The 15480-nt window shown below is 35.5% G+C and overlaps 2 protein-coding genes across 6 annotated transcripts in view; both read left to right on the top strand.

The window, feature by feature from the left end:
• The first annotated feature begins 34 nt into the window (after positions 1–34).
• On the top strand, positions 35–2785 carry cox7a2b (cytochrome c oxidase subunit 7A2b). 3 transcript variants are annotated; one of them, XR_010528709.2, is made up of 5 exons: positions 35–247; positions 1827–1916; positions 2024–2108; positions 2350–2471; positions 2545–2782. XR_010528709.2 is itself a non-coding variant. In XM_065256566.2 (5 exons), the coding sequence occupies exons 1-4, from the start codon at positions 50–52 to the stop codon at positions 2406–2408; spliced, it is 432 nt and encodes a 143-aa protein (XP_065112638.1). In that variant the 5' UTR covers positions 35–49; the 3' UTR covers positions 2409–2430; positions 2545–2785. The 3 variants fall into 3 exon arrangements, 2 of the variants coding, with proteins under 2 accessions (XP_065112638.1, XP_065112637.1); XM_065256566.2 differs by having other exon boundaries at positions 2350–2430; positions 2545–2785; XM_065256565.1 differs by lacking the exon at positions 2545–2782 and having other exon boundaries at positions 2350–2511.
• A 2157-nt stretch (positions 2786–4942) lies between these two features.
• col12a1b (collagen, type XII, alpha 1b) overlaps positions 4943–15480 on the top strand; it is an 80024-nt gene continuing 69486 nt past the window's right edge. For all 3 annotated transcript variants that reach the window (XM_073811371.1, XM_065256561.1, XM_073811372.1), the window contains exons 1-6: positions 4943–5099; positions 6541–6643; positions 9492–9608; positions 10458–10601; positions 13516–13572; positions 14473–14736. In XM_073811371.1, coding sequence (XP_073667472.1) covers positions 6574–6643; positions 9492–9608; positions 10458–10601; positions 13516–13572; positions 14473–14736 — 652 coding nt within the window. In that variant the 5' untranslated portion in view covers positions 4943–5099; positions 6541–6573. The remainder of the gene's footprint in view (positions 5100–6540; positions 6644–9491; positions 9609–10457; positions 10602–13515; positions 13573–14472; positions 14737–15480) is intronic.

Genomic DNA, 15480 nt, shown 5'->3' with positions numbered 1-15480 from the left:
GAAGGTAGAATATAATATTAATAAAAAAACTGTACTCCTTTCCATTATAATGCTCCACACTCCAGTCCAGTTGGTGGCGGTAAAGCAGCATAAGTTGTCTTGTCAACCGCCATTAAACACTACAAGAAGAAGACGAAGAAGCGATGTACTTTTATCTCCAGAACAGCAGGTGGCGCTTCAGCTTCTCGTCACTGTGAATTTTCTCTCTGTGTTCAAACACGAGTTAAAGATGTTCAGACACATTACGGTAATTATTAAAATTTGTTCATGTTATTGATTGTTTTAAGTCATTTAATATGTGACAGTTCATAAGTCATCTATAATGCGCTGACTTGACTTTCAAATCAAAGGTTACAGATGTTTTTAAAGAAGGTTTATTTACTACAGCTGAACTCAGGAAGTCATGAAGAGTTAAAGTTTTACCATTTAAAGTGTTCAAACTTTTTCAGAAAATTAAGTTAATCTGTCAGAATGAATGAAGTTTGTTCACAAACATTGTTCGCATGTTGTCAATATAGCCTTTGCATTATGACCTCCACCTGCCTATCATGTAGTGCTATCTTTAGCCAACAAAACAGCAGTTATGAGGCGGAGTATTGACTTGTCAAGGTGGCGATATGTTTCCTTGAGTATTTACATAAAAGGTTTGTTCGACTTATTGCAGGCCTGCAAGAACGGACACACGGATGACGTCAAAGTTCCGCGAGAGCCATTTGAAAGCTGGTTTCTTCGTATGATTTCTCCGATCGCTCTCGCGGTACTTTGACGTCATCTTCTTTTCGGTTCTTGCAATCTTTTAAGCCTAATGTCCTCCAGTTCCTGTACATTGCGGGGTGGTGGTGATGTAGTGCAAACCCACTTTTCCAAAGCAAGGCATTAACAGAAAGTTCCTCGAACCCCTCCTTTATGATTCTGGCAGTGTTGTATGATGCATTATCCTGTTGGTAATGGTTAATTAAGATGACATAAACATGATTGACATGAAAGTCCACAATGATGAGCTGCCACCTGTCAGGGACCTAAAGTGTCCCAAGAAAACATTGCCCAGCATTTGTCTGTCCAAACGTTTATCCAGGTGTCATAGTCACACAGGATTCACATTTACACTTTTACTGTTGGTCTGTAATACAGAGAAGAAAATGACAAGAGTTTTTATGTGCTGAAAAATATGAAAATTTGACAGGTAAACGTATGAAACAGCACTTAAACCATTGTCGCTTGGGTTTGGGGATAGATTTGGGTTTTGCTTTAGAATGAAATTTAATATATAGGTTTCTTCAAGTTTTTGACTATTGTTAGATCATGGTTCCTTGGAGTTGGGGTTACTAGGGTTTGATGTCATTTTGTGTTACAAAAACTTGTTCTAGGTCCATAGTTAAATCCATGAGACTGGGAGTAATCAACAGAGAGCCTGTATAATACATTTTGATCAATGTAACATAAACACATGATGATAATGTAATGTTGAATACAGCCGGCAATTGAATGAGTGCATGAATGTACCAAAAATTATGAGACATTTAAAATTGTATTTAATATGTTTACAAGTCACTTTATTTGAAGTAGTTTCAGTTGTATTTATTTTGAATGTCAAATGTATTTATTTAATTTATGTTATGTTCTGGTGTTCATATAAAGAGTTTATTTAATCAGACAAAATAAAAAATAAAAAATATACATAAAAGTTTTAAGAGATAAGAAAAACATTTTTTTTTGGTATTGAATAAGAGATTGATGAGTTCATCATTGAGCAGGTTTCTATATGGAGTGTATTGTTGGTAGTAAGTTACTTGTGTTAGTTGTAAGTTAACCGTGTTTTGTGTCAGAGTCTTCAGCAGGTCTTCAGACGACCGATCTCTGCTAGCGTCAGCAGACCACTAGAGAACAAGGTTGCAGTGAAACAGAAGATCTTTCAGGTGAGATGTCACACAGGCTTTAGAGCTACAATGTCCTGCTTTGACTGTTCACCCGTCATCACATTTTATATCTGCTTATGAAAATGTATGTTTTTTATTCTGCTAAGGAAGCTAATGGTATGCCAGTACATCTGAAGGGCGGACTCGGTGATACCGTGCTTTACCGCGCTACTATGGGACTCACAGTGCTGGGTAAGCCAATGCCAGTGTGTCTTTAACCTATTTGTTGGAATGACCACTTAAAGGACTAGTCGGGTACAGGCTGGCTAATAATATTAAAATACTTCAATATCAGCCAACTCATTCGACCTGAGCAATATATTGGTTGTTGATGACTATTGTTGAGATTCTTTTCTCACTTTTATACGTAAATGTTTATATCATAATGAAAACATGAGAGATGATCACTAATCATTCACGTGTGTGTTTTCAGGAGCAGCGTTTGCTGTATATGAGCTGGTAAAGGCAGCCGTCCCTCAGAAGAATGAATGACTTCAACTTCTGCACTTAAAATGTGAAGATTGTTTTCTTAGAAAATGTTTAGACTTTTGGAAGGTAAAATGATTTGAAAGAAATAAAGTGTTTCCAATAAACAGATAGTTGATCCCTGTGTTTTGTCCTGTTCCAGGAGAATATGGCTCCTCTTCAGGTATTTAAGGGATAAGATTACATACAGGTCAAGGTTTTGGAAAGTGGGATATAACTCGTCATGAATCATTCCTGCTCCAGACAGAAGTCATGCATCTCATCTTGAAGTTGCCAAGGACAAATTTTGAGAAAAAATCTTTTTATAAAATGATGAAAAAATCTTATAGATTTACACTACATAAAATGACTTTCTTGCTTGGTATTTTTGTTTTGTTTTCAGTACAAATATCTAAAAATTCTTAAGTGAAGATGTATTTTCTTGATGAGCAAAATGACCTAAGAAAACAGGTCTAGTTTTTAGACCAAAAATATACAATTTAAGCGAGTTTGTGCTTAATAAAAGCAAAGAAAAATCTGCCAATGGGGTAAAAAAATCACACAATCTTAAACGGTTCATTCAAGAAAAAAAAATTCTTACCCTGTTGGAAAACGTTTTGATTGTTTTAAGCACAAATTTACTTTTGTTTTAAGCAGAAATGTATTTTGATCTAAAAACTAGACTAATTTTCTTCTTTTCATTTTGCTTATCAAGAAAATGAATCTTAATTTAATAATCTTTAGATATGTTTACTAAAAAATACAAAAATACTATATAAGAAAGTTTTTTTGTAGTGTGTACACTGAATACGTTTACATCAGGATCTCTTTCTCGTCCTAGTATCATAGTCCTATCATTGTGACAGTAAGCATCAAAATACAATAATCAGTCTTTCCTTTGATACTAAGCAACTGCTACCCAGATGTGTATAAAATGTTTCAAGTTAATGTAACTTAGAGGAGGTTTGTTATGTTTTTGATATGCTGTGGTTCTTAAGATTTCTTTTGATGGGCAGTGTGGGCTTACTTTTGCACTTCAAAACAATGTCTTAAAATACAGAACAGTTTCCAAATGCATGTGTACATCAGAAAATTGTTATTCCCTCTGGAAATTTAAAATACATAGAAAAACTTGAGCTCAGATGGCTTGCTTTTGCTAAACAATTAGGTTTGCGTGAGAATTGCATAACATGCATTACAACAGTACTGTATGTACGATAACAAATACGTAAATAACTGCATGCTAACCATAAAACTATACTGTAAATGTACTTATGATGTATTATACAGGTAATCTATAAAGTAAAATCTCATAAGTATCCAAAATCATAGATTTAATAGGTTTGTCTATAGATGCATTTGCAGATTTAAGTATTCTCATGCCATTGGTCAAATTAAAAGCAGGTGCACTGTGTTGAACTGAAAGCAAACGCTATAATGATCCTCATTTGGCACCCATATGTCTCAACATTTTCTCATCAGATGAACACTAAATATATTACACAACTGTTGTTTTATGTGGACATCTAAACATTTTTGTCTGAATATAAGATTAGTGGTGTATTCGATCTAAAACAGCCCTCTGTGCTCACTGTGTGTTACCTGAGTCAACCACTAGAGGGCTACAGATTCACATTAATGAAGTTCATGTAGCGATCTAAGCCTCGTTCACATGTCGATAACTTTACAATACATCAAATATCATCAAATATCAATTTTTGTGTTATTCATCACGTTGTCATAGATTTATAGTATAATTGTATCTTGTTTTGAAGCGTTTGAAATTGTATCTTGAGTTCCACAGCGTGCAGCTCGATTATTAGCGACAGAAATTTAATTTAGTGAAAGTTAATTTCGTTTAGTTTAGATAATTGAACGTTTAGATGGAATAACACGCAAATATTAACTGAAGTATTGTAACACGATTACTTCCCCCAGTTTTTTTTATAAACAGTAAACATTTTGATGAGTAACACGCTGCAGCTATGACGAAAGCAACGTCCTAGAGGTGTGACGTCACAGCCTCGGGGTCTAGTTCGGACCTCCGTTATGAAAGTAATTGTAAAAGTTTTTTTGTGAGTCCTAAAATAGTTATTTTTGGATAAAATTCACTCAGAACATGCACAATTTGTACAATTCACACGACTTGTAATCTTTCCAATGTTTTTAAGTTGTGATTTTTCTTAATTTATACAATGCCCTCTTCTTCTTTTAATTGTATACTTTTAGTTTTTTCTCTTATGATGTTACCCCTAATGATTGTTATGTTTTGGTTGTAATGATACAACTTCATGTTAAATAAAAAAAAAACAATTCCACTCTGAAACGAATAAAAACCCTCCGTTATGAAAGCGCGTGTGACGTCATAGCCCACGTTGAGAAGTCCTTGTCGGTGTGACGTCATAGCCACGGGTTCGCGCTCAGCCCTCCACATTGAGAAGCGCTTCTGGGTGTGACGTCAGAGCCGCGGGGTCTCGCTCAGCCCTCCACATTGAGAAGCGCTTGCCGGTGTGACGTCAGAGCCGCGGGTTCGGGCTCAGCCCCCTGTTAAGAAGCGCGTGCTGGTGTGAGATCCTGTGCATTTGGGTGCAGCCTTCACGAGCTGTGGATGATCTTCATCACATTCTTCATCACGGAGAAATTCTAAACATCTGACATCACCTTCATCCAGCAGTCCTGTGATGTATTGAGAGAGTTTAAGGAACCTTGAGGAGTTTGGTGAGTCCATGTGGATTTTTATGAATCAAAATTAAAACATTGTAGTGTTCGTTTTTTAACGTGAGGTGAATGCTGACCCATTTTCTGCTGTCTGATCACTTTTTTCCATAGACGTTTGAATGGTGATTTCATTTTCCATCCCCCCTCCCTTTATTGTCCTCTTTATTTAAAGAAACTTAGGGATGAGAGTTTTCTTTTGTTTGGAGGTTTTAAACATATTTCGGGAATCTAAATTGTTTCATTTATCTCATTCATGTGTGTTATATGCTTGTGTGTGTAAAGTTTTCTTTTCTTTTACCTATGTTTAACTTTATTAGGTAAATTCTGACTCATTATCATTGTTATTTCTAGAATATGCATGCAATATCTTAACTTTTTTTTTTAGTTGGCTCACACTTTGCATTACAGCATATATGTGTGGTCGACAAATATTCAACACTTTTTAGGATTTTAGATCGTATTTGACCTAAATGTGTCATTAATTTCCTGTTCTTGCTCTCCAGGCTGTTAACCATTGTTAGTCACAATTTAATTTAAAAATAAGACAAATTCCTTTTTAACCCCGGAGAACCCACAGGGTCAAATTTGTTCAATAGAATAAATGGGTTTTTGGATTTTCCTGGGTTCTCCAGGGTTAAACATGAAGTCTCTCAGTTAATATGAGTCATGTGCAATAAAGAAATTGGAAAAATGCTGAAGATTAACAAACCTACTAATTAGTTTGTGATGTGACTCTGCTTGTGAAAAACAGGCTAGAGTCCAAAAGTCTGTCATCAAAATTTGATTTCACATATTTCATTATGGTATCAATCTTTGACTCAGTCAGTATTAAAGATATTAAGATAATATTTTCACAGAATGTTCTTGTAAGATGCTTTTATGTAGAAAACAGTTAAATGACTTGAGTTGAGTTTTCACAGGCAGTGTCTCGTATCATCTGAGACTTTATTAAAGTATTGTAATAGTTTGGAGTAGTCAGTTTCCATCAGCATGAGTTTCAGAAGAGAAAGTTTGTGGTTGTCGAGGCTCAACAGGAGGCGCAAGAACTCTGCTGAGAGGTTTTTCCAGCCCTGATGTGCAGATCTCAGATCAGGCAACTGTCCAGACCATTGCATATATAAGTGTATGATCTCACAGTTTCCAATGTTAAACAGATGAAGGTTAAGTATATAAGCATTAAAGGAGTCTATAATGTTTCTGAACTGTAAAAGTTTCCGGAGATCAGCAGTAATTGATAGTAATTATTGCTCTGGTTTTAAGCAAATTTTCTCAAATGTTTCAAGTATTAATCATGGAAAACATTTTCCCCTTTAGTGTCCAGAGAAACAGAAGTAATAAAATATTCATATATGAATGAAAAGTTCATTAATAAAAATGAGTTTGTGCAGTAGTTTGGCTGATGTTTATGATTTATGATCAGACTGTGTGTGTTATTTTTCAGATTGATTGATGTTCTGTTAATATTGGAGAGAAGATGTTGCTGAGGCGTTTGGCCGCCGCTGCTCTTATGACACTTGCAGTACTGGCTTCAGTCAATGCTCAAGGTAAAACAGCCAAACCACATCTGTCTCTATTACAAAACAATTGATCTGATCCTTCATTCACTTCATTAGATCCATCTTAGATACTTCATTCACATGCATAAAATCAATATATTTCTCTTTTTGAGGGTCTAGGAAATGTGTTTTTAAAATGTTACCATGCATTATAATTTAATCAGTGTTTATATTATAAAATGTCATTGATCTTTACATTTGTTGAGAATTTTCACAAAAAATGCATTAAATGAGATGAGGAAAATCTCAATAATGTGCATGAATATGCAGCGTTTTGTGTGTAATGCCTCATTTCAGACACTAGGGGTGAAAGAGGACATTAAAGGGATGGTTGACCCAAAATGTTAATTCTGTCATCATGTGTTACACACCTGTGATAAATGTCTTTGTTCTGATGAACACAAAGGAAGATATTTTCAGGAATGTTTGTTACTGAACCGATCAGAAGCCCCATTCACTTGCATAGTATTCTTTTATGAAAGTGAATAGGGTCCACAAATGGTTTGGTTACAAACATTTCTCAAAATATCTTTCTTTGTATACAGAAGGTTTGCAACAACATGAGGGTGTTCATTTGTGGGTGAACTGTCCCTTTAACTGAAACAATTGTGAAAAAAATAAAAACCATGAATATGTATTTTATATAATAAATAACACAAGAGGAAAAACTGTAATTGAATTGTAAAATGTTGAATTAGATCCCATTCAACAGTTTTTCATTTCCATTCTTCTGCACATGCAAGTTTTATTAAATCCACTTTCAAATCCAAGTTCAGACCCACACTGGAAAAAAATGCAGCATCAAGTTAAAACTTGGTTGCAAGTCAATTCAACCTCTATTTTAAGTTGACGTATAAAAACTAGTTGAAATTGTTGAACTTTTATTTTATATTCACTTAAACTTAAAATGCTGCATTTTTTACAGTGCATCTTTGGTTAAAGGATTCAAGAATTTTCCAGCCCAGTCTCACGAATTTCCTTAAATAGACACATAATTTTTTTATTATTTTTCGTGATATTATCACGAATTTCTGCGTTTTTTATTATCGTATAACAAATTCCTGTTTTTGTGTGATTATCACTTACTTTCATACCATTGTCGCTTAGGTTTAGGGTTAGATTTACATAAAATGACATCCCTACCCAAACCCAATAACGCCAGGCGACATATAAAAAAATTAATAAATCAGAAAAATTAGTATAGTCCAATAAATCAAAAAATTACCTGACTATATCACGAACCTCGTGAGACTGGGTAGAATTTTCAGACAGGAAGATTCACTTTTAACTTCAAGTAAAAGACTTTTATAATTTATTTGAGTCGTTATATGTTTCAGTAACGCAGATCTTCTGCGACTTTGTGTCTTAGGGCAGTAAAACTGTGAAATTACCCTATCAAATCCTTCAATAAACACAGCACACATTGACAATTTACAGTGGAAAGTGCATATGTGGAACAATTCACCGGTCTTGCAGCGAAAAATCTCCATTTTGAAGCCAAGTTTCCCTTTCCTGTCTCGAAGGGAACAAAAATGAGCTTTAAATTCTTCTTATTTTCGTGGTAATGAATGACAGCGAGTTCTTGGTAATTGTGTTCCTTGTCAGTGTAAACCTATGGAAAAACGAGTAAAGGTCTTCATTTTGACGTGTTGTACTAATAACATAAAACATCAGTGTGCTGGCTAACATCAAATACACTAATGCATTAAATCAGCCAAATTATGACAAAATGCTCTGCGCACCGAGCTCAATGTCATTAAATGCTGTTTCAAAGATCTTGACGTTTTCACAAGCTACACCAATTGGACAGAAAGAAACAAAAGAAAGTTTTGGAAAGCGATTGGTTTAAATGTGCGTTGGGCTTGTGGAGATGTGAGGTAGCTCTTGGGTTGGACCCATTTGGAGTCCGAAATGGAGTCGATTGGTACATCTGGTCAGCCAGGTTGGTAAATCTTGATGATTTTGGTGAGTCTGTTTCGGTCAAGCTTAAGCCCTGGTCAAAATCTGATCAGAGCCACGGCTTCACAAATATTTTATCGTGATATTCCAGCACGTCTGCACATGTTTTCCACACAGATTCAGATCTTTTAAAGACAATGGGGCTTTATTCATGAAACACGAGCAGATGTAATTTTGTAGAACAAAACAATCTTAGGAAAATCGTTTCATTCAATTTAATGCAACAAGGACGAATGACTTTGTTTGTGTATCACGAATAAAACCCAACGAGAGTACGCATACACACACACACGCAACAAATCCTCAAGAATATCACTTTAAAATATTTCCTCTACGTGTGCGTCTTGTACATGACACCTTTCAGTCCCACAAGTTGTTGCAGACAACTTTTCATGTACAAGTGCATGAGTTTCCAGTTGACGTAACCTCTTTGTGTTCACACAGTTATTTGTTTGTCACTGTCCTTTATCTCATTTGTGAAATAAATCAGTGTACACTTTTATTAAGTCTTAAATACAGAAGTCAAAGTTTTTTATCTTTGTGATGACACCACGGCTCATCATTTAACTGTGATGGGTCGCCTTCAATGATCACTGCATGCAGGTCACAGGTCACGACCGGAGGTCAGGGGTCAATAACCCCGTGTCACATTTTGTTGAGGTCTTTGTTGAACGTTCTGTACTTGTCTATGCTTGAGTGGTCAGCTCAAACAGATGTCATTTTGACCCAAAATGGCCGCCGTCCACGTTTGTTTCATGTCGTCTCGAGTTCTCTCCCAACGACGAACTTCGTTTCGTCCATAAATCTGTTTCTCCTCTCATAAATACAGCTCTGGAAGGGTTTCTTGGAAATAACTTTTTACCTTCTTTTTCCACAGTAATGCCTCCATCAGACTTGAGATTTAAGATTTTAAATGAAAACACAGTACAAATGACATGGAAGCAACCACTATCTCGAATCGAAGGCTACAGAATACAAGTCATGTCAAATACAGGTGGGTGAAAAAAACTAAAACAATTAAATATTAAACTAATTTAGTATATTTGATCAAGATTTGCTAAAGATGTGCAATGCAAAAAAAAAAATGACTTTCTAACTTAGAATTTTTTCTTGTTTTTAGTAAAAATATCTAAATATTCCTAATTTTTTTTTCATTTTCTTCATGATCAAAATGACTTAAGAAAATAAGTCTATTTAAATGCAATAAATCAATTTAATTGTGCTTAAAACAAGCAGAAAAAATCTTGAACTTTTTTTCTTAAATACTTAATTCAAGAAAAAATCAAGAAACATTTTCTTACCACATTTTTGCTTGTTTTAAGCACAAATTAACTTAAAGGAGACATTTCACAAGACTTTTTAAAGATGTAAAATAAATCTTTGGTGTCCCCACTGCAAAAAAAGACTTTCTAACTTAGTCTTGTTTTTAGTAGAAATATCTAAAAATTCTTAAATTAAGATGCTTTTTCTTGATGAGCAAAATTACCTAAGAAAATAAGTCTAGTTTTAAGACCAAAAATATACAGTTTAAGTAAATTTAAACTATCTGTTATCTGTTAATGTAGTAAAGGTACTGCAGGTTTCTTAAGATAAGAGCGCATCTGGTAAACGACAGCCATGGGCAAAAGTAGAGACTGCGTTCAGACGCGCCCTTCACATGTGATTTACACACGCACACGCTTACTCTTCAATGTCTTGGGAAGTCATTAGTGTTTTCTTAATCCAACTCTTGTATGTCTGAACTAGATTTATCTACTTGAAATGATAGTCCTAGTTGATGTTATCTTCATGCAGAATGTATATTATTATATGACATTGAACATTTGTTTAATTCTGTCTGTAGATGAGCCAGTTAAAGAATTCACACTGTCTGCGTCCTCCACCAAAACCTCCATCAAAGATCTGACCGCTGATGTGGATTATGTTGTTATTATAACTTCATATCTTGGATCAGAAGAGAGTATACCGATCTCTGGTCAAATTACCAGTAAGTGCCAAGTCAATGAATGAACATTCTTCTGTTTTGCATTCCTCCTCTTATCATCTCATTTTGTACAAATGAACTGGAATAGAAAAACATTAGATCCGTGTTTTCCCAGCATATGATTACAGTGTTCCAAGAAAATCTGACATTTTGTTCAAAGGAGGTAACAGCACTCTTAAAGGGGACATTTTCACAAGACTTTTTGGGCCCTATTTTAACGATCTAAGCGCATTGTCTAAAGCGCACAGCGCAACGTCTAAATGGGCGTGTCCGAATCCACTTTTGCTAATTTAACGACGGGAAAAATGGTTTTTGCGCCGAGCGCATGGTCGAAAAGGGTAGGTCCTTTTGTAATGGGAGTATTTTGGGCGTAACGTGCAGTAAACCAATGAGAGTCACAGCTCTCATCCCCTTTAAAAGCAAGTTGCGCTGGCGCTATGTCTAATCCCTATTTAGATGACGGACTTTGTAAACTGAAAAACTAAGCGGAGGAAGACGATCCCCAGTTTAAGATTAATGTTAAATAATTGTGTTGTTTTTCACTTGTATTGAAATTGTTATTTTTTATTAAAACCTTTAAAACCCGTTTTCTTTTAGTCATGGAAGTAAAAAGCAGGCTTGTAATTGCTTTAAATGTATGGCTATCCAATATCATCAAAACATAATTTACAAGTATGTAAGAAAAGGTTTGTACTCTAAAAATACTTTATTTGTAACAAACAGGAGATAAAGAAATTACAAACGGCTCTCCTCACGTTTCAGCACTTTGGACAGCGTTTTTTTTAGCAAAGAGTTTTTTAAGCATTACTTACAAATGTTTCTCATCTCACCATATCCACAGGTACATTATATACAATAAATCCGTGAGGTAGCATTAAAAAAAACATTTAAAAACAGACGCATTTGTTCAAAGCAAAGCATTTATTTACTTACCAGGCTGCAGGTGAAGCAGCTCTTTGTGCCTTCCAACGTCTCATAATCAGTCCTCATTTATGTCCAAGAGATTCAATAATAATCTTTTACATTCAATCCTTTAATCTTTCATATTTAAAAGCATTTTTGTGCTGCTGCGCATTCATGTACTTTGTGATAAGCAAACCCGCGTTGTCCTCCCGTTTATAGGCGCATTTTACTAATGCGCTCTTTAAATAACAAAAAACACATTGCGCCATTGACTTTAGACTTTAGAGCAGGTTTTTGTTGGTCAATGGCGTAGTCTATTTTAGTTGCCTCAAAATAGCAATGCGCCAACAATGCGCCTGAACACACCTCGTTTTCAGACCAGAACGCCCATGGGCGCAAAAGTGGGCGCAAATGCATTTGCTATTTAAACAATTCGGAGCTAAACGTGAAAATTAGGGTGGAAACTAGCGAAAGACACTTGCGTTGCGCATTGCGCTGCATTGCGCCGGGTGTAAGATAGAGCCCTTTATGTCAAATACATCTTTGGTGTCTCTACATGAGTACATATCTAATATTTTAATTTAAAAATACACTACACATCATTTATTATAGCATGCTAAAATTGACACTTTGTATTTGTGATTTTTGGGTGTGTCCTTTAAAATGTAAATGAGTTGTTCTCTGCAGTAAATGTTGGATAGTGCAGATTAAGGGGAGGTATTATTATAATAAGATCCCCTTCTGACATCACAAGGGGAGCCAAATTTCAATGAGCTATTTTTTACAAGCATGCAGATAATTGTTTACTTCAGATGTTAAAGGTTCTTTAGTTCATCTATGGCATCATGAAGCCACTATTCTTTAAGAGTTAATGTTTCAGTTTCTAGATATATTGTGAATCTTCATTCTTTACGTTGTCAGGTTTCTTTGTCTTGTTTAAAAATCCTAAACGTTTTGTGACTTTACACAAAGTCCCAGCTTTTCAATTTGGTGTTGGAATCACTTATTTTTGTGCAGTTCATGTTTAGCTCTACAGTATTTCCAACACAGTCTCAAGGCAAGTTGTGTTAGTTACGAAAATGTTGATTAATTTATTCGTGTTTGATGACACGAATTTCCGCAGTTTTTCGTGTCTCTGGAGACGAATGTCTTTTTCGTCCTTCCCAGCACGAATTTCTATCAATGGCTGTTCGTCTCTGTGTCACGACTTTCTTTATCATTTCATTTTATATATTTTTTTCATCATTCTTTCCTATTTTTAAATCATTGTCGCTTGGGGGTAGATTTGTGGTTTGCGTTAGGATGTCATTTTATGCATTGGTTTCTACATGTTTTCCGTCCGATTTTAAAACTATTCTCTCCTGGAGTTGGGGTTAGAGTTGGGGTTTGGGTTAGGAAGTCACAGAAACTGATTCTAACCAAAAACCCCAAGCGACAATGGTCAAAAAATAGAAAACAATGATGAGAAAACAAGATAAAAAATGACACAATAAAGAAAGTCGTGCCACAGACATGAACAGCCATTGATAGAAATTCATACTGGGAACGATGAAAAAGACATTAGTCTCCAGAGACACAAAAAACAGCAGAAATTTGTGTAATCAAACACGAAAAAATGTATCAAAATTTGAACTATAACACAACTTGCCTTGAGACCAGGTATTGTGGTTCATGAATTAAGGAATAATTGACAATGGGCCATTTAATTATTTGAAAATAATGCACACCCAAGATGTAATATGGCATGACTCGATATGTAGGGCTGTTACACCACAGGTGTGCATTATTTTCAAATAATTCAAAGGACCGGAGTCAATTATTGCTCTTATACCACGATTACCACAAACATTGCTCTGGTGCCTATTTTAAGACATTTGAGAGGTCAGGTGTGCAGGTATAAAAAATAATGCATACCGGTGGAACATTTCTCAACCAATCAGAATAAAGCATTCAACAGCCTGTGGTACAACAATATATTTGTCTAACTATTTCTTAAATCTTTTTTGTGTTCTAGTTCAATCGAGTGGTTTTGAAGGAGCTACCAGAAAGCCTCAGGTCTCAGATTCAGTTCGTGAGTATCTCACTTTAAACTCCTGTTAGGATTTTTCCATTGGTTTGCACTCTGATTCCTGATAACATTTAGCTTATTGGCATCAACAATGAACCACATTTGTCATTCATTTTTAAGTCGGCGTTCCCAGCGTTCCGGGTGCGAGTTTGTAAGTTGCGGCCGATTTGAAATAAAAGCTGAAAGCGACATAGCGATGAGTGTGGAAATCATTACAGTCGTTCTCTTTACAAGAGCACCATCGTGGCCTTTTCCTACACATGAAGGTGAACGGATTTATTTTTCCTTTCCTACATTAAGCAGAAGTGGAAAATACAACCACCACCCCCCTCCTCCGAATACCATAAGAGTTAGTTATTGTGGCTTCTGCTGACGACTCACTAACAGAATCCAGTCCTGTTTGCTGTGCTTTACAGCGTCTGCGCTCCAGCGCTTCCCTTCTGCTGGAGCATGTGGAAAATAAATGAATCGAATTACTCGAATAAAGGCGGGCAAGCTGCGATACGTCCAAAACGGCCGTCCTGTATCGTCTGCAGATGTACCCGACTCGATCCGTTCGAGGATGGCAAATTCCTCAGATTGTGGTTGAGGACAGAAGTGATTGGACAGGGAGGAATTTTTTCCAACCGCTTGAAGGATACAAATTAATGGATTTCAATAGAGAGCAAAGACTAGTAACAACTCGCCTAATAAGATCTTTGACGTCTGGAGACACCCAGTATCATTTCCCAATCCATATGTCAAAATAGGAATGTGCAATGAGTGATTTTCGTTGCATGCAGAAATATTTTATTTGCGCAATACACAGACAGACTGCATGAGTTTATATGTCTTTATAAGTACTGTAATGATTTCAATACTGAATGTGCCTCTATTTACCTCTGATTCCTCAATCTTTCCCAGAATGCTCAGCTAGTGCCATCGCTGATCTGGTCTTCTTGGTGGACGGCTCTTGGAGCGTCGGGCGAGATAATTTCAAATTCATCCGTAGTTTCATGGCGGCCATGGCTGGAGCATTTGATCTGGGAGAAGATAAGACCAGAGTTGGTGTAGTCCAGTACAGCACAGACACCAGAACCGAATTTAATCTGAATCAGCACTTCAGACGGGGCGAACTCCTCAGAGCCATTAACAATCTGCCATACAAGGGCGGCAACACCATGACAGGTAACAAATTCATATACGTTTATTCATAAGTTTAACATAAATATATGTGGTCATGTATGGGAAGTAAAATATCTTATAAGCAGATTTAGTCTAATGCACTGCAAAAAATGATTTTCAAGAAAATTATTCTCAGTATTTTCGTCTTGTTTTCAGTAAAAATATCTAAAAATTCTTAAATTAAGATGCTTTTTCTTGATGAGCAAAATGACCCAATACGTCCAGATTTTAGGCCCAAAATATCGATTTTAAATGATTTTGTGCATTAAACAAGCAAAAAAATCTGCCAATAGGGTAAGCAAAAAAATTCTTGAACATTTTTCTTAAACACCAAATTCAAGAAAAATTAGCTTACCCCATTGGCAGATTTTTTTGCTTGTTTTATGCACAAAATCACTTAAATTTGATATTTTTGGTCTAAAAACTAGACTTATTTTTCTTGGGTCGTTTTTCTCATCAAGAAAAAGCATCTTCATTTAAGAATTTTTAGATATTTGTACTGAAAACAAGACAAAAATACTAAGAATTTTTTTCTTAAAAATCTTTTTTTGCAGTGTGCATTACAATTTTATCTAAAGTGACTTAGGGTAATATGCATTTCTATTTTATGTGTGTTGTTCTCTGCGATCAAACCCATGACCTTTTGTGCTGCTAACACAATGCTATACACTTCAAAAAATAACTTTCTGTCTTAGTATTTTCATCTTGTTTTCAGTAGAAATATCAACAAATTCTTAAATCAAGATG

This window comes from Paramisgurnus dabryanus, chromosome 12 (assembly GCF_030506205.2).
Source record: "Paramisgurnus dabryanus chromosome 12, PD_genome_1.1, whole genome shotgun sequence".
NCBI lineage: Eukaryota > Metazoa > Chordata > Actinopteri > Cypriniformes > Cobitidae > Paramisgurnus > Paramisgurnus dabryanus.
Note: the sequence above shows the minus strand (reverse complement) of the source record. Positions and strands in the feature narration are given on the sequence as shown.